This window comes from Peromyscus maniculatus, chromosome 1 (assembly GCF_049852395.1).
Source record: "Peromyscus maniculatus bairdii isolate BWxNUB_F1_BW_parent chromosome 1, HU_Pman_BW_mat_3.1, whole genome shotgun sequence".
NCBI classification, from domain to species: Eukaryota; Metazoa; Chordata; class Mammalia; order Rodentia; family Cricetidae; genus Peromyscus; species Peromyscus maniculatus.
The window spans coordinates 172,680,640-172,699,270 of record NC_134852.1 but is presented as its reverse complement, the minus strand read 5'-3'; the positions used below and the strand labels follow the sequence as shown (position 1 = coordinate 172,699,270).

Sequence of the window (18,631 nt, the reverse complement as noted above, 5' to 3'; positions counted from 1 at the left end):
CTACCTCACTAGGGGCGGTGCTTCAGGGCATGTCTCAAACAACCACCCACTACAAGGTTAGAATAAGAGATTGTCAATGAATAGATATGGAATCAGGAATGAAAGACCACAAAAAAGCCCAGGAGACTGTGGCTCTCACTCTGGAACATTGGAACTCTCCATAATAATGAAGTTTTGATCAGTCAGTCTGTCCTAATAAGTATTTAACATGAGGCTTTTGTTTTTATTTTGAATGTTTAGTTAATGGATTAAATGATATGAAAAATGATTTATATCATCATCAAGTACAGAGGTGATTTGGGCATCTCTGAACTCAAGCTTCCATTCAGTAGTGTGTTATTTTATGGTGGCTATTGGGAATTTGTTCAAAACCAACACGAATGTATTCCCTTGTGGTTTTGGTTATACTGGGATATATAAGTGGTGTGACCATAGAATTAGAACCCAGAGATCTGATTTCAGGTCAAGGAGATTATAATAAGTGATGAGCGGGGTCTGTTCCCTCCAGATAATCCAAGGGAGAAACCACATCCTTGCCTTTTCTACATTACATTATTTTGCTTCTGGTCCTTTTACTTTTTCACTATGGACCCTTCAACCAGCTTCAAGCCAGCAGCATAGCATTTTTTTCCATGGGTATAAGAATGATGTGATATCACATATACTGTAGTCATGAAGCAATGTAAAGAAATATTTATCATGGGGCTAACTCAACCATAAAGAAGGAAGCAGTAGTTTGAGGGATGTGGCACAAATCAAACAAGATTCTGAGTTCCATGAACCAACCAGGATCCTGAAATCAGACAACATGAAAAGAAGACATCATAGTCCATTTACGCTACCACAAGAGACAGAGACTGGATGTCTTCTTAAAAAGAGGTATTTACTGAATATCTTTTAATGAAGAGGTCTGGAGGCTAAAAGTCAAATATCAGAGTTCTAGCTTGATCAGGCTGTGTGGGAACCCACTTCTTCATTGGAGACTCCTGACTTCTCCTTGGATCTTCACATAGAAGATGTCAGCAGGAGAAGCTGGTGACATATCTAGATGTTAGAATGCTTGCCTAGCATAGCTGAGGCTCTGGGTTCAATCCATGGTACCAGAAAAGAAAGAGAGAAGGAAAAACGTGAAGCAATGAGGTGGAGAGTGGGAAACAAAAGAAATAAAAAAGGTTTTTCATATAAAGTCACTAATATCACTCCCAAGGGCTTCTTCTTCCTGACACATTTTCATCCCATAGACCTCACTTCTGACACCTCCACAATGAGGGTTGTTATTTCAGCACATGTACTTTGAGAGCAAGCAAACATTTGGCACATTGCAGAAAAGTTCATTTCATGATTCAGTTATGTTTTATTACCTAATCTCATTTAATTTCTATTATTCATATTAGTAGGAGATTCAAATATCCATATAAGGAAGAGCTTTGATCTCATCTGAACTGCTTCTTGAATGGAGCTGTTCTGATGTGTTGCCTCTCAAGCTCAAGTTTCAGTGATGGTTGAAGTCATGGTCTGTACATTTCTTGGTGTAACTACAGCTTTGACAAGAGTTATTTCCTAAATATAGTCCTGTATTTCTTTGTATGTATATGTGTATGAGTATGAAATTTAGCTAATCATCGAGAAGGAAGTGATTAAATATTCTTTGCCCAGGACCCTATGTTAAATAAGTACCAGCTTTGCCATCAAATGAAAACTCTGAGTCTGGTCTTGAGGAGGGCCTGCCCAGCTCCCATAATTTTATTAAAGCCTCATTTTCCTCTTTAAGTGGAAGAATGAAAGAAAAAGTCTTTGGCTTTTATAACCATCCCTAGAAATAACCTTTTGTATAAAGTAAGTTTTGGGCTTGGCAACTGAACCCTCAGAAAGACTTGCTATGGCCCAGCAGGTATGGAGCAGAGAAAACCATTCTGGTAAACCGAGCAAAAGTTTAGGAATGCATACATGTATGTACTTGTTGAAAATTAATGGGCAGTCATGGTAACTGCCTCCCAAATTTCCTTTACTCTATGCAGTGATTGGTTTAAGGAGTTATTCTTACATAATTATCTAGTGAAAGACAGTAAATGAGGTACCCACTCAGAGAGTAAGATAGAATGCCAAGAATGTTTTACAACCTGTATTTTTATTCCCTAGGCATCAAATAATTAAGTTTTGATTCCACAAACAACTGTGACTCTGCAAAATGCAGCTGTTTGGGCATTGGCAAGAGCTCTTGTTTGCATCTTAGGTAACAGCTGTTGAGCAATTGTGTGATTAACTCAAAAGGCCTTTGTAAAACAGGAAACAAGTTTCCAAAATGAAAAGGAGGCAGAAGTGAGGGAGGATTGGAAGAATAGAAGTTTATATCCCAGTTCAAGCTATCCAAGTGAGCAGTTCAAAGTACACAAGGACATTCAAAAGGTACTGCCTTAGAATATAGAATATTCTGTGTTCCAGACCTGACTTGCCTCCTTTTTTCTAAATACAATTAGTTTAAAAACATAATAACTCTTTCATTCATCAGTTGTCTATTGCTCCTTTTAATCAGCATAGACTAAGTTACAAAAGAATTGGTATGTCCCAGGAAGATGAAAGTATTTCCTATCTGATTCATGAGAAAAAGTTTGCCAATCCCTGCCAGGATGATTAAAAGGTTAAACATAATTCCTGTGTATGTAACTACTCCTGAGGAGACCTCAAGCTGATCTTTAGCCTATGTGGGGATCATCTTGTGGCTATCAAGACAGAACTGGAAAAGAGGAAACAAAAAGAGGCTATTGAAACAGACTGGAGATGCCTTGCCTGAAGTGAGGTTTCAGACTTATACTGTGAGGCCTATAATCATAAGCTGTATTCCTCTGTGTGTTTACAAAATGAGAAGCTTGGGTCAGGGTGGAAAGAGAAACAGGTTCCCAAACTCCTGTTCCTGCCCCTAGCTAAGTCCCCATGCAGGGGAGATGGCAACTGTACTACAAAGAAGTTGTCACTGTTCGTTCTTAATAACCAGAGCATCCAAAGAGTTTTATCTTGTTCCTTCTCTAACTTGTGCTGAAGCAGCAACATAGAGAAGCATTGTATTCAAAATGAAAATGCTACATTTAAAAACTGCCCTTTACAACGTTCCTGGCTCAAACTGTTCAGAATTTAAACTCTTAAGGAGTGCAATTTACAATCGTTCTTTGTACACTGCCTTGACTCTAGTGGAACTCAGTGGTTCTCACCCTTCTTAAGGCTGTGAAACTTTAATACAGTTCCTCATGTTGTGGTGACCCACAACCATAAAATTATTTTGTTGCTACTGCATAACTGTGATTTTGCTACTGTTATGAATTGTTAAATAAATATACGATATGCAGGATATCTGATATGTGACCCCCCCACCAAGGGGTTGAGACCCACAGGTTGAAAACTGTAATTATTCACAAGTCCAGTCCCTTCCCAAAACTTCCATTACTTTTGCTTTCAAAGACTCTTCACTTTCAAAGAGTATAATGCTCTCTGAGGATCTGTGTGTGACCATGAACTCTGACTGAAAAGGCCTGGACAATTTTTTGTTCCCACTGAAAAGACAAAGGTAATCGAATCTGATTTGATACTAGGACTGCTACTCAGACTGGAAATAGACCTGATTGACTGACTTTTTAAAGGTGGCCAAAAACAGTCTAGAGAGAGAGCCTTTCTCCCCAGCATCATTCTGACCTGGGACAAAGATGTGTATTCTGTCATCTTTGACCTGAAGATTCATGGTCTTCTCTCTCCAGCTCCTATTGAGAACAAGAGCCTTTTCTTTTCCACTTCACTAATTCCCTGATTCCCAGTCTATCAGAGAACGGAAAGTTACACAAGAACATAAAAAGTCATGAAAGACCCAGAAAACAATAACTGACTTCCAGTGTCAGGAGCAGCTGCACACACATACTTGGCACAGGTTTGGCTTCCTAAACTAATTCATCTGTAAATAGTGAGCAGTTTCCAGATGGAAGTTCAGGGCTGAGATGCAGGTTCCTTAAGGATTTTCATTTAAAGGCAAAGGCTCCCAGCCCTAAGCGTTAGAAGAGAGTTGTGTTCTTTCTGCCCTGCCCTGAGACTGCCCATTCAATCATATCCCAATATGCAAATGACCCTTCATTCATGCAGATAAAAAGGATCAAGTGCTCTGTCAGAACCAAACTGCTGAGCCTGTCACCTGTGTTCCAGCAGCCAAACCAGCAATGTCTTCCCCTGCACAACCTCAAGTCCCTGCCCCGCTGGCCAACTTGAAGATCCAATATACCAAGGTAACTCACTTGCAAGTGGGGCTTTCCCTGGGGGCCTGGTTAAAGTATAGGTCCATTGCAGTTTCTGTTAGAGCTGTTTGCTACCATAAAAATATAATGCTTGCTAAGTTAGTGGCCTGATTCCGTGATGAATTCTAAACCATAGCAGACAACCTCTCATGAGTTTATATCTTGACATATGTCCAAGGAAAAGAGATTTTCTTCTGTGCAAACAGTTCCTGTGGCAGAGTGCAGTGACCCAGGGTGAGCAACAGTTCTATTAACCCTGTGCAGTGAGTGCTTATGGTAAGGCAGACAAACAGAGGAACTTACTGAATGAAGCCAGACATGCGGAAAAGTGTCTTCCTCTCTCAAAATAACACCCTGAAGTAGGATAACATAACTATATGTTTGTTGACATTGTTGAGGTTGGAGGAGCTAAACCTGGATATTGAATGGAGGCTGCTGCCCAACCCCCCAAATGGACTTGAATTATTTTTCTTATTTTGAGATAGGCACAGTACTTGTTTATTTCTCCAGGCTAGTTTGCTGTTGTTGGAGAAAACATGCCATTGCTAGCTGCTAAATATTTAGAGGCACAAGAGGAGGAGGCTGACCCAGGCTTTGGAATCTGCAGCCAGGGAGAGCAAATGATCAGGCTGGGCTTGTCCTGAGGGACTCTTGTAATTGTGTCTACTAAGTAGTTTCATGGCTATTTCTTTAGCAGATCTTAAGATTCCAAAATTAAGAAATAAATATAACACACACACACACACACACACACACACACACCTTCCCCCCACCGCAACACACACCCAAGTTATTAGAAAAGTCACTTAAAGTTATCTGTTTCAGTATAATGAAGAAAACAAAGTGAGAGATGAACTGTTCAACTCTGGAGAGAATCAGGCTGACTTCTAAACTAAATAATGAAATCCAAGAATGTTAAAGTTAATGAGAAGAGCCTGATGCCCTCTCTCATGTATTTCTTTTTCCTTTTGAGTAAATGGATGTGATTTGGAATAACTGAAAGCTTTTGCATTTTCCCAAGCACTTGAAGTGGTATACTTGCCTGGTTTAGGGCTCTTTGCTTAGGACAAGTTCTGCAGAGAGAGTGAGCCTGGGCTATGGCCCACAAACAGCTAGAAGTGCCCTCAGGCTTGATTTCACAACGTTTTGATGGAGAGAAAAATGCTTTCAATTTAGATTTAGATTTTGACAAGTCAGAATATGCAAACTATAATGTGTCCACATTCTCCAACAGTTCATAGATGTCAAAGGTGTGTGCACACCATAGACATCCTCCACACACTTTCTCATTTGCAAGAAATTACTGTCACAGTCTACAAACCAGGTAGTTCAAGAAGATGGGAATTGTTGACACTGCTTATATAGTTAGATTTGAATCATGAAAAAGAGTTTGGTTTGCATGATTTCAGTTGGAAAGTTAATTTGGGCATCATGATCCCCCTCTTCCTTTCCTTAATTTGTCATTTGTGAATTTTGCTAAGACTTTGTGTGTGTGTGTGTGTGTGTGTGTGTGTGTGTGTGTGTGTGTGTGTGTGTATGTGTGTGTGTGTGTGTGTGTGTGTGAAGGATGGTTTAAAGTGAACTGTCTTTCCTTTGAGTTATTTCATTTAGCACTTATTAATTAAAAATGAGGTGAAAGTACTAGAAAATTGAGGTATTCCTCAAAGTCCGAAGTACAAGCACAGGACCAATAATTCCTTAACACAGATGTTTCTAGAATAAAACTTCTTCACTGCAAACATATTACATAACGACATTTGAGGAAGAATGATGGGCTTAAGTATTTAAGAGCCAAGAATGCATTTGTTTGGTGTTCAAATACTTCTCTAGTTAATAATAAACAATGCCACTCAGTGAATTTTGATTTTTCCATGTATCTTCTACATAATTCTGGTCTACTCAGTAAGCACTATATCTTTGATGTGCTGGTTACAGCATTTCACACATGGGAGAATACCAGTTATGTATGCAATTAAATCTCAATGGGGAGCTTTCTCTATGCCTGTGAATGTTCCTTTTACTGTGTCCCCTAGAGAATTATATTTGATTTTCCCTCTTAAAGGGGTTGAAACAATGGCTGTTAACTCATCTCCTGGTTGCAAAGCATGAAAGGGAGGGGTTAGAAATATTTGTCAAAAGGCTTTGCCTGAGCAGTGTCTCAATTTCTATATTATTTTCCTCACTGTTTTAATTTTATTCTTTATTATTACAAGAGGCATATGCTATTGATATCAGGAAAATACCAGGTCATTTCTTGGGGTTCTCAGTCTCATTAGTGGAATAATCTATGACTAGAACCAAATGAAATCTGGAGGACTATTATTGGAACTTAGAAGGAAAACTCCAGGGCAAGTCAGATGTAAATCCTCAGCAGCTGCCCACAGGAGGAGACTGGAAAAGGAGGGGAATATTCCTGTCACTCAAACTGTCCTTGAAGTAGAACTCATGGCTGACTAGAAGCCACATGAAGAGCAGGAAAGTTTTTAGGAAGGACTAAGCAAGTTCAAAATTTTGGCAGAAAAGACGAAACTGTTAAGAAAACCATTCTCAGAAGAGTGATAGAAAGAGGAAAAGGGAAAGTTATTCTTGTCTGAATAACTCAGAAAAGGGATCAGACTTATCTCCTCCAGTGCCGCAGTCCAAACTTTTGCAGTAGGAGTGGGGCTTCCACGAAAGACAAGTACAGTATCTCATTAAAGGACTAATTATTCCACTTATTTCTTCAGTTTGACTTGAGGTGATCCCTGCTTCCTAGGAGCAGTCCCTTATCCACAGTGATTGAACCAGTCCAACTGTATTGTAAAGTCTAACACCCAGGTGAGAGATTCTGTTCTCTTGCCCGGGAGATTTTTTTCTTCTCTAACAGTGTTTGGGACACAAGAAAAGGAACAGACAAGCAGATTAATAACAAAAAGAGACAGAAAAACAAGTATAGTCAGAGAGTTGCATAATCTTAACTTTCAAAGTGTTTTTTTCTCCTCATTTTCTAGTTCAGTTCTCTTTGATGGAGATAGATCAAATGGAGTTTAACATTTAAGCCCCCCCTTTTTTTCTTTAAAAACGGAAATACAAAATCTTTTGTGTTGAAAGCCTCTGTTACTTTATCAATCCCAGTGCACCCATCACATCCCTGTCTCCATAACTCCTTAGCTGTGAGTAAATGCCCCTGGTGCCCTCCTTCTCTGCTACTGAGCTTTTTCATGAAGAGCTCCTCTGAAAGTTACAGGGCCACTGCTCAAACTCTATCATCTCTACTGCCTCTTCTCTCTTACAATTACAGTGGGATTATGAGGAATCCCATTTCCTGAGGAGGTGTAAGCAGAGAGAGCATTTCATTGTTAATTGGCACTTGAAGCAGGTTCTGGTTCATGGGGAATGATCAACATTAGCTATCTTGCCCGGTGTATTTTTTCTGTAGTTTTCAACTTCTAAAATATTTTTACCTGATGTTCCCAAGATCTGTTTCCCATCATGTCATTCTTCTCTCATTTTCTCCTAATTTTCTGTCAGCCTGTCCTGCACACTCATGTCCTGTCTGACAAGGACTTCACCAGAGAGAAGTTCTGAGGGTCTTCCAAGGGTCTCAGGGTTGAAGGATTTTGTTTCCAGGGATTTGGGGTCTTACTTCTCCTTTCTCATTTCACACACCTTGAACACTAGGAAGAACTGTCTGTAACTCCAGTTCCAAGGCAGCCAAGGCCTTCTGTCCTCAGACACCGGCATGCATGTACTACACAGAAACTCACATAGGCAAGCACATACTTGCAAATACAAATGCACATATCTTTAAAGAATTTATGTTATCAAGTGAAAATACTTTCCATGCTCAAAAATATTTCATTAGCTAATAATATTTTTGTGCACACAAGAAATTAACTTCAATGCTTTTGTTAGCTTTCTCATAATGGCCATGTTACAAGGCTAAGATTTCCTTTATATAGAGGAAGGAATGGAGTCAAATGCACATAAAAATCTCAAATTCAGGGTGTGAATTCTGAAATTCAGACATTTTCCAGTGATGGAAGGGTGCCTCTTCTAATCGCTATGTCCTAATGACACACACCTGAATTCCCAATTGTCTAACCTCTATGTTTCTTTAGGAGTTAAATGACACACACATGAACCTTTTTTAGACAGATAAAGACACATAATATTTAGGCAACATTTAATACCTCAACTCTAGTTTATCAAGCCCTCTAATTTACTGCATATTTATATGCATTTTATCTGCCATTGCTGTATCTTCACAGATCTTCATAAACAATGAATGGCATGACTCAGTGAGTGGCAAGAAATTTCCTGTCCTTAACCCGGCGACTGAGGAGGTCATCTGCCATGTGGAAGAAGGAGACAAGGTAAGTTTTCTAACACCCACAGGTCCAGTTGATGCCAGGATCTTTGCTTCTAACTGTTCTGAGTTCAAAGTCTACTGCAAGTTCAGTAAAACACATGGACACATGACAGCTCAGGCAGATGGGTAAATGTTCTGTTGTCCTTGGCATAATAAAATTGGCCATATATACATCTGGTAGACAATATAAATAACCATGATACAAGAGAACTTAAAAAAGAACATAAGATCAAGTGAACAAGAAACAGTAAAAATCACGGGCTATAGATCAGATGTTAGCATTTCTAATGTTACCTGGGGATTTAGAATTTGGAGGTGGGGTCCAAAACTTCAGTGGTCTGAGACTACTATAACATAGTGAAGTATGAACTATTAAATAACTTGTCTCATTTCTTAAGGGTTAGCATTAACTTTTAATATGGGACATGGAATTTTAATATAGTCACATAGTTAGGGTGCATGTCAACTAATCATGCCTTCTCCTTGATGACAAGAACGACACCCAGAAAGAAGACTACAAATCTGTAGATATCAGTTAACAAAAATCATGTTGTTGCTGCTTTAACACTGAAGCCTTGAACAGTTAGCTCCTATGGGACATCTTGCTCTAACACAGGGCTTGGTTTCATCAGGAAAAAAACCCTCTCTGCCTTGGTTCAGTAGAAACCTTGGCAGGTCAGGCAGGCTGAGGACTTTGCTGGGGGAATCAGTGAGGTTTATCTTCTTTCTCAGGCACAAAAGGGAAAGCTGGTGACCATGCCAGCAGCCTTGCCAGGGAGCACTGATCTGCTCTGTCCTTAGTGACAACTGCCCCTCCTGTAGAAAGATCAACAGGAAGAATTCATACCAGGCAAACTGCAAGCCAAGTCGCTGTGCCAAGCCGATCTGGTTGGTGGGACAAATGAGTCATCTAAGACAATGCAGTGGTTCTCAGCTTATGGATAGTGATGCCTTTGTTCGGGGTGGGGGGTGGAGGGGTCAAATACCTCTTCCACAGGGGTGACCTAAGACCATGGGAAAACACAGATATTTACATTATGATTCATAACAGTAGCAAAGTGACAGTTGTGAAGTAGCAACAAAAACACTTCTATGGTGGGAGTCACCACAGATGAGGAAAGGGTCACAGCATTAGGAAGGCTGAGAACGGCTGCTGTGATTAAATTGTTAGTGACATTATCTGTGATAAGCAAGAGCTTGCTTCACACCACAGTCCTGTATCTGTACCCTTTTTTGGAATTACTAAACAAATATAGAATTGTTGATGTTTAAACAATTTGTGAGGACTCTAATGAAGGGTGACGAGCATTGCTTAGAGAAAAGCTCTAACCTGGTAAAGATCACAGCAGAGTCTGATATTCTGGACTTCCTCATTAGGTCAAAGGCTAAAAGTTTTGAAGATTCCACTTACAAGCAGAATGGGGCTGCAGAATGGGTTTATATCCCACCTTTCATGGTATCTTGAGTGTGGGGCAGGGACCAGAGCAAATACTTTTTTTTTTTCACTTCAGTGGCTCTGACTTCAAAATTGTAACATTTAATTTTCCTTTGGCCACACGATTTGATGACAGTAAATCACAGTTAACCTAGTCACTGTTTTCTGTTTAATTCCAAATTATCTTGGAAATGCCAGCCCCTGAATAAAAATTGATAATTCAGGAAGCTTGAAGTGTAAAAAAACACTATCAAAAACATTTATGAGAATTGTAATGTTGGATAATGCAAAAATATTGTCACAAAATGGAAAATAATTATTTAAAGTATGATTTATTTTATAAATATCAACAAGAATAAGTCATAGGATGTAGCTAGAGTTTTCCTGCCTGGCCCACGGTCAGTACAAATCTCTCTCACCTGCCAGTCCCACAGCCACTTAGACCCAACCAAGTAAACACACAGAGACTTAAATTGCTTACAAACTGTATGGCCGTGGCAGGCTTTTTTTTTTAACTGTTCTTATATCTTAAATTAACCCATTTCTATTAATCTATAAGTTGCCACGTGGCTTGTGGCTTACCGGTACCTTACATCTTGCTTGTCATGGCAGTGGCTGGCAGCATCTCTCTGCCTCAGCCTTCCACTTTCCAGAATTCTCTTCTCTGCTAGTCCCGCCTATACTTCCTGCCTGGCTATTGGCCAATCAGTGTTTTATTTATCAATCAATCATCCACAGCAATAGGAGGCTTATGTGTCATATCCAAAACAGATGAATGTATTTATGTTTTTCCATAATGTCTTACTGCATGGAATAGCAACAAATTCCCAAGATTTAGCCATTTAAATAACAGCAATTTGATAGAAAAGCCACCCACCTTGATCATCTGCCTGCAGAGAATGCCAATTCTTTATTCCAGTATTGATTACTAACATTAATTTTCATACCACACATCACAAAGTAAGTGTGTTTGTAGCACAGTATATGCATATATGTGTTACTCAATGAATACAAGTTAAAGAGTCTGCAGCAGAGTTAAAGAGATTTCAGAAGTGGGTTAGAGAGAATCTCGAGAGGTAAGAAACCCATGCCTGGGCAGAGCTGGTGGAGGAGGGCTGGGATAATGTGGGAGAGAGAAGCTGCCAAGCTAAACTGCAAAATCAAAAGCCAAACTGGGTCTAGAACAGAAAATGGCATGTAAACAGACTGGCTGTCCAGTAGTCTGCTTCAATGGCAGGGACACAGCTGAGTAAAAGAGTCCTTGGCTCCTAACACACACACCAGGTATCAGACAATAGCTTCTTCAGAGGCCATGCCATTACAGTGTTAGGTGTCCATCACTTTATGGGAACCAGGCAAGGGAGTTGCACCATTTCCTGGGTGTCTGATAAGTTCTTTCTCTGCTTTCCTTGATTTGATTTTAATCTGCTTACTTGCCCACACACTTTCACTTCACCCTAGTAGCCTTACAGGGTGGCCCACTTTCTATCCCCAGGAAGAAGTCATTCGATCAGACTGTGCTAGGTAGGTGGTACATGATAGAGTTCCTGGGTCCACCTAGGGGCTACAATCATCTTTATCCCTCCAAATGGAGTCAAAAGCTACTCATCAAATGGAGTCTCACAGGGTAATGAACAGACTGAAAAAAATCATTGTTCTATACATATGGAGGTACTAAACAAACAGCAGTGACTATTTAACAAAGTAGTGCTATTGAGCATCCTTGCTGAGAAAATTGAATGTGGAGATCAGATGTAGCATCAAATGTTGGTTCTAATTCTTCTGTGTTTTACTAGCATAAGGTAAGATCTCCTTGTTTATCACTAAAACAGGGTTCATGATACTTAAGTAAAATAGTAACTTGTGGTAATAAAGAACTTGTCTTTCTTCTTGTAGCTTAACCAGTTCTTGATTATTATTTACCAGTGAGCTGGGTGCCTGGTGACTATTGAGATAGATTATTATATTAAAACAGGCCTTGAAAAATGTGTAAGATTTTGGAAGTATATGGGCTTGCTGGTAGGACATTCTCTATGCAAAAAGAATTTCAGGAGCAAAGATGAGAAGGGCTGGCTCAGCTGGATCAGGAGAAACATGAACAGGAAGTCGTTGGCAAGTGAAGTCTGTTCAGAAAATGTTAGACCTGAAAGCCAAATGGAGATCTTTGATCTTTGCTCTTAGGATTGTAAATGAAGCCAGCAGTTACAAACATCCAAAAAAATGTGATAAGATAAATTATGTGAAAGTTAACCTGGTAGCTTTAAAGAGAAAGTGGGAAGCAGAGAGAATGAATGGGAGGCTGTACAACAGTAAAAGCCTATGTAGTAGAGGGTAGAGAAGCTGAAAGGATGTGCTAGAATGGACTAGGATGCTGTGTAATCATTTTCATATTGGGTTGTCTTCTAGGACCACAGTTAACCCTATCTTGTGAGCATTAAGCATATCTGCCACATAGAGTGTGAGATAGCTGTGAGTTTATAGATAAGGAAAATGAACTTCAAACAAGTTGTAGCACAACTTCAGTTAGAGTAGAGTGAACCATCTGCACCCTCAGATTCCACACTGCTGAATTCAACCCTGGGATCTGAACTGTGTAGCTGCTGACATAGATGATGCAATGAGGCCTGCTACAGCTCTGTACACACTGAGTGGGCAGACAATTTTGGCCATTATTCTTGAAGCAGTATAGTTTATCTACTACTTACCTAGCATTTGTACTCAGCATCAGAAGCATAGTTATTGAGAAGATGTCTGATGGGTAATATATAAATAGTACATCATAAGTTTAGCATTCATGAATTTAAATTATCTTTTGCTGATTTGGGGAACAATTCTTCCGGGATACTAAGGGAAGCATGTGTTTACTTAGAATTCCCATTCCCAGAATTCCTTCAGTTTATGCTTTCTTTATTGCTTCTATTTCCATTTCTGGTCTTGAATAGGTTCCTTTACCTGGTTTTTTTTTTTTTTTTTTTTGTGTGTGTGTGTGTGTGTGTGTGTGTGTGTGTGTGTGTGTGTCTTGGCTTGGCTTCCTAAAAGTATGCAATGCTTCATGAATTTGTGTGTCATCCTTGCACAGGGGCCATGCTAGTCTTTTCTGTATCATTCCAATTTTAGTATATGTGCTGCTGAAGTTAGCTTGAGTCCTCTGTTTATAATGATAATGTGATGTTCAGTTGTGTGTTCTTCCCATCTAATGAATGTTTCAGAAGAAAGTCTACCCACAGTGGATGGATATTAGGGTGCTTCAAAACTAAAAAGGAAAACTCAGAATCCATTTTTTTTTTCAAATTAAAAATTCACATCTTTATTTTATTTCTAGTCCTGTAAGATTAAATATCTGGTTTGAGAAAAGGAGAGTCATAACCCAAATGACAAAACCACAAAAACAAATTTACTCATAACAGTTTTCTAGAGGCAGGGTTTTCTTGTTTGATTTTTTATTTTATTTTATTATTTTTTTTTTGCGTCCTGGTTACAAGATATCTCAAAGTCATTTCTCTTCACCCCTCGGTGAGATCAGGGAGCTCTCATTAAGCAAAGGCCAATGACAGAACACTGAGCAGAGGGATCCACACAGGGCTGTGTCTCACTAGTTTAAAATGTGTGGTTTAAAGACCACAGTATTCTCATTCTCAAGGTTCATTACGACAAGCTGAAGCCCACTGTCGTTTTGATCATCTGATTTACAGGGTTCCATGAGTTAGTGAGTCATGTGGATGAATAGTTATGGAATAGTCCTTACATACATACTATTTGCAGTTGACTTGATGAAGTTAAAAAAGCACATGGAGTAGAAACGGAAGGAACAGTGATGCTTTCAGCAGGTGAACTAGAAGAGACTAGAAGAAGTGTGAATATCTGCAGAGGAATGGAGTGGCACTGGCAAAGTTTGGAAGGGAAGTGGCTTAAGAAATTTAAAGGAGTAAATTAAAGGAAAAATGCAATGGTGATAAAAAGTACATGAGCAAAAACAGAAAAGCTAAACAATATGAGTGTGACTTTCTTATTCTATTTTGTTTCAATTAATGAGGATAAAAACAGTATATTAATAAAAGAAACCGTCTTCTCTACTTATTTAGGGACTAGAGTAAATAACTTTGTATGCCAGGGGCTTATCATACACACAAGGCTTCAGTTTGAATGTGAAACATTGAACACTAGCAGATAAATTTATCCAGTTGTCACCCAGGTGGTACCACTGTTATGAGTGGCAATGAAAGAATATGGACATGAGGGTCTAAGTGGCAGATGTAGAGCAATGAGCAGAACACATAACTTACAGCTACTCTATTTGTCCTGAGATAGCCTTTCTCTTTTTGCTTTAATTTCTTCATCTGTAAAGTGAGGAATAGGTTTTTCTTATAGCATTTTCTGTATCAAATGAGATAAAGTGTGTAAATTCACTAGAAACTTATTTCAAATAAAATAAACACTGTGTTCAACTACAATGGGATAAAGTAACAACTATTAAAACAGCACTTCTGTTCTAGGAGTTTAACTATTTGAAAAGGATATGGAGCTTGTTTGAAATATTGCTCAAGAGAAACAATTCCAGCAGACTGTGGGGCCGAGTGTGTGGAATGTTCTGGACTTTGGGCTAATGGAGACCTAGATTTTGTTTGTGAGGACTGTGTCCTAGTTTATGAGGGTGCAATGTTGTTCTTGCTCATCTAGTGTTTTGAACATCCTGAATTGAATGCTGTGTGATTTCCAGGCAGATGTTGACAAGGCTGTGAAGGCTGCAAGACAGGCTTTTCAGATTGGCTCTCCATGGCGCACCATGGATGCTTCAGAGAGGGGGCGCCTGCTGAACAAGCTGGCTGCCTTAATGGAAAGAGATCGCCTGCTGCTCACTGTGAGTATTAACCCAAACCAATGGGAGACAGTGGGGAAGCTCCTGAGAGCACTCAATGCTCCAAGTGGCTGCTCAGTTTGATTTAGAGCCAGATCCACAAACTACCACCTGCCTTTTCTCTAGAACATCTGAGTGCAGAATCCAGTTTTGCTATTCTCATTAAAGCTCTCCATGCTCTCAGGACCTATATTTTCTAATTTCAATAGTTAGATAAGTCAGTATAGAACATGGATGGAGGGTACATTTCCTTGTCTTTTCAGTTTTGAATTTTTGTAAAGCCAACTGAAAACAAAGTGGTATACAAGTAACAATTGAGAATAAATGTTATCAGCTTTAGAATCTTAGGTGAAAATAAGATTCAAACTTTTACTTTATTAAAATCTGCAATTCAGCAATTATTGAGAATCATTCATTCCTTAAGGATTCTGCATTGTTCAAAACATGCCAAAATAGAATTGATAGCTCTGAAATAAATGTATACTAACTGAAATGTTCTATTGACAGTCATCAGCATTTCCCAAAGCTTAGCTTTTTTCATTTGTCTTATTGAAAAGTGCTAACTTCCTCTGTTAGCATGAGAGCCACAGGGAAAGAAGAATAGATATAAAGTCATATTTGAGTTTATTTAAGATAGTGGGCAATATCAAACCTGTGCATCTTGCCAGGTGGCCACCCAGTGGATTGTATGATTTCAAAGCATCCTTTAAAGTCTTCATGAAAAGGGGAGGAGAAGATACTGACTGCTAAGATAGGAAAATGTGGAGCTTCATAATCTTTATTTTTCCTTTTAAGAAAAATAGATTCTTTTTCTCATACAATGTATCCTAATTATATTTCCCTTCCCTCTGCTCCTCCCAGTTCCTCCCCACCCCCCATGGATCCACTCCCTTTGGTCTGTCATTGGAAAAGAACAGTCTTCTAAGTGATAACAACCAAACATGATAAAATAAAATATAATTAGATAAAGTAAAAGCCATCATATTGAAGTTAAATACAGCAAATAATCAGAAGAAAAGTAGCCCCAAGAGTGGGCACAAGAGTGAGAGTCCCACCTGCTCTCAGGGTCAGGGGGTCTCATAAAAACACTAAGCTAGAACCTTTAATATATCTGCAGAGGATCTGGTGCAGACCCGTGCAGGCCCTATCCTTGCTGCTTCTGTCTCTGTAAGTTCATGTGTACCTTGCTTAGTTGATTCACAGGACCTTGTTCTCCTGGAGTCTTCCATCTTCTCTGGCTCCTACACTCCTTCTGCCTTCTCTTCCATGGTGTTCACTGAGCTCTGAGAGAAGGGATTGTTGAAATCATTATGACAATATTTCCCAAAAAGGCGATTTATAGTTAAAATCTCTGCTATGGCAAATCCCTGTTGAAAGATACAGTTGTTACAATTATGTGAACATACAATTAGAATTATATGAGCAGATTGTTTATACATGAGAGGAATATGATGATTATAGTGAATAGTTGCAAACACTAAATTGTTGCTACAGTGAGATGACAAGTACAAACTTGATGGAACTCCATTGGGACGTGGAGACTAAGAATCATTTTTACAGTTGTGTGCTTACGAAACCAGCTCTTAGACAGTACTTAGCCAGAGGTACTTAGTGTCTGACAGAAAGATTTGCGATCAGAATCTCACTACCTCTCCCACCAGGATCTTGTTATGTGACCACAGACAAGTCATTTGATACTTTCTTAAAAGGAACATTAGATTTAAGAATCCTTATATTTCCCAAACTCTCTAGTGCATAAGTACTAAAAACATTGATTGTATATTCTTGATCTAATTTTTATTGCTGAAAGTTTAGACTTTGATATTACTATCTTATTTCAGACAATGGAGTCAATGAATGCTGGGAAAGTCTTTCCCCACGCATACATGATGGATTTAGACATCAGCATAAAAACATTAAAGTATTATGCAGGTTGGGCTGACAAGATCCATGGGCAAACAATACCAAGTGGTAAGTACCTTTGGGAAATTGGCAATGTAATGGTAGAGGTGAGGCCATTAGTGAAGAGCTAGATACCTTCAAATTCTGCCTGATAGATGTGCCCATCAATTAGGTAAATAATTATTTTCCTCTTCACATTGACCCAATACAGTCTGATGCTGGAAGTGCTATTAAGAGTCAACATTGTGGACAGTTTATACAGAATTAAATTAAGAATATTCTCATAGACTCAACTACACTTTTCAAAGCTGGCCACAGAAATTATTTATTTGAGCTCCATTCCCACAATGCCATTCACATCTCTTCTGTGATATTATTACCTAAGACTTTGCATGTCCAGAATGAGTAAGCTGTGCAAATCTCTGCCCATTCAAGCTCAGTGTGCTTAGCTCAGTGTACTTCAACAACCCAATTCACACTAATGCTTTTCAAAAGTGTCAAAGCAAGATGAAGCTATGATGACCAGTCGAGTTAAGAATCTTTTTATGGAAATGTTGTGTGTTACTTAGTGAGGAAATGTGGTAGTATTTTATCTGTCCACCCTAATAAAACTTATCGGGGGTCAGAGAACAGAACAACCACTTGATTAGACATAGAGGCCAGACAGTAGTGGAACACACCTTTAATCCCAGCACTTAAGATCTCATGTCTTGCTTGGAAAAGACACATGCCTTTAATCTCAGGAAGTGATGGCAGAAAGCAGAAAGGTATATATGGCATGGGGACCAAGAACTAGAAGCTTTTTAGGCTTTTTAAGATTTTAGCAGCAGTTAAGCTGAGATCCATTTGGATGAGGACTCAGAGACTTCCAGTTTGAGGAAACAGGATTGTCTGAGATGTTGCTAAGGTAAGATTAGCTGTGGCTTATTTTGTTTCTCTCATCTTTCAGCATTCACCCCTACACCTGGCTCCTGGGTTTGTTTTTATTAATAAGAGCATATAGGATTCATGCTACAGTGAGGTATGCAGGTAGCATAACAGACACATGATGAATATTTCATGTGAGAAAGGAATCAGTTTTGGAAGGGTTGGAGTCAGTTTCAATTCTCTAACTGTAATGACTTTAGGAACTCAAATAACTCACTTCAAATTCTGTCTATGATGTGCACTTCCAATCTTACTGGAGGATACAGTATAAGAGGTATTAGCCAGGAAGTTAGAAGATGAGATTGAGATGACAGAAGTACTATGCAGGGGGCTCTTCTGTGCTTCTTACTCTACTCTTAGGAAACATAGAATAATCCATTCAAAGTATCTGTAGATCTTGACAGGAAAAGTGGTTGTGTGGTAGCAGTAGGTTCCTGTGGCAGCCAGAACAAAATATACATCAACAAAAGTCCAAATGGGACCACATCAAAGTGAGTATTTACTGTGATAAAACACCATGATCAAAAGCAGCTTTTGAAAGAAAGGGTCCTTTTCACTTGTATTTCTATACTATACTCCATCTCTGAGGGAAATGAAGGCATATTCAGGGCAGAAACCTGGAGAAAGTAGCTGAAGCAGAGGCCATGAAGAAATATGGCTTCCTGTAGGCTTGCTTGTTATGGTTTGTTCAGCCTGATTTCTTATACAATCTAGGATCATCTGCCCAGGGATGACACTGTTCACAGTGGGTTGGGCAATCTCATGTCAATCATTAACTGAGAAAATGCTGCATAGAGTTGTCTACAGAACAATCTGATGGCAGCATTTTCTCTATTAAGATTTCCTTTTCCAAGATACATTTAGGTATGTGCTGATAGTGAGGCATGAGA

At 39.1% G+C, this 18,631-nt stretch overlaps 1 protein-coding gene and 1 non-coding gene across 3 annotated transcripts in view; one reads left to right on the top strand and one right to left on the bottom strand.

Moving 5' to 3' along the window:
• Positions 1-2,284: 2,284 nt before the first annotated feature.
• The window catches only part of LOC102922280 (aldehyde dehydrogenase, cytosolic 1), a 39,400-nt gene continuing 23,053 nt past the window's right edge, over positions 2,285-18,631 (top strand). The window contains exons 1-5 of one of the 2 annotated variants that reach the window (XM_006985410.4): positions 2,285-2,406; positions 4,123-4,262; positions 8,522-8,626; positions 14,775-14,915; positions 16,754-16,883. In XM_006985410.4, the coding sequence (XP_006985472.1) occupies positions 4,197-4,262; positions 8,522-8,626; positions 14,775-14,915; positions 16,754-16,883 (442 nt within the window). In that variant the 5' untranslated portion in view covers positions 2,285-2,406; positions 4,123-4,196. Of the gene's footprint in view, positions 2,407-4,106; positions 4,263-8,521; positions 8,627-14,774; positions 14,916-16,753; positions 16,884-18,631 lie in introns of those variants that run through there. The other variant, XM_076561085.1, reaches the window with a different exon arrangement.
• LOC121826937 (U6 spliceosomal RNA) lies at positions 13,092-13,198 on the bottom strand. Its single transcript, XR_006069098.1, has one exon. It is a non-coding gene; the product is annotated as a U6 spliceosomal RNA (small nuclear RNA).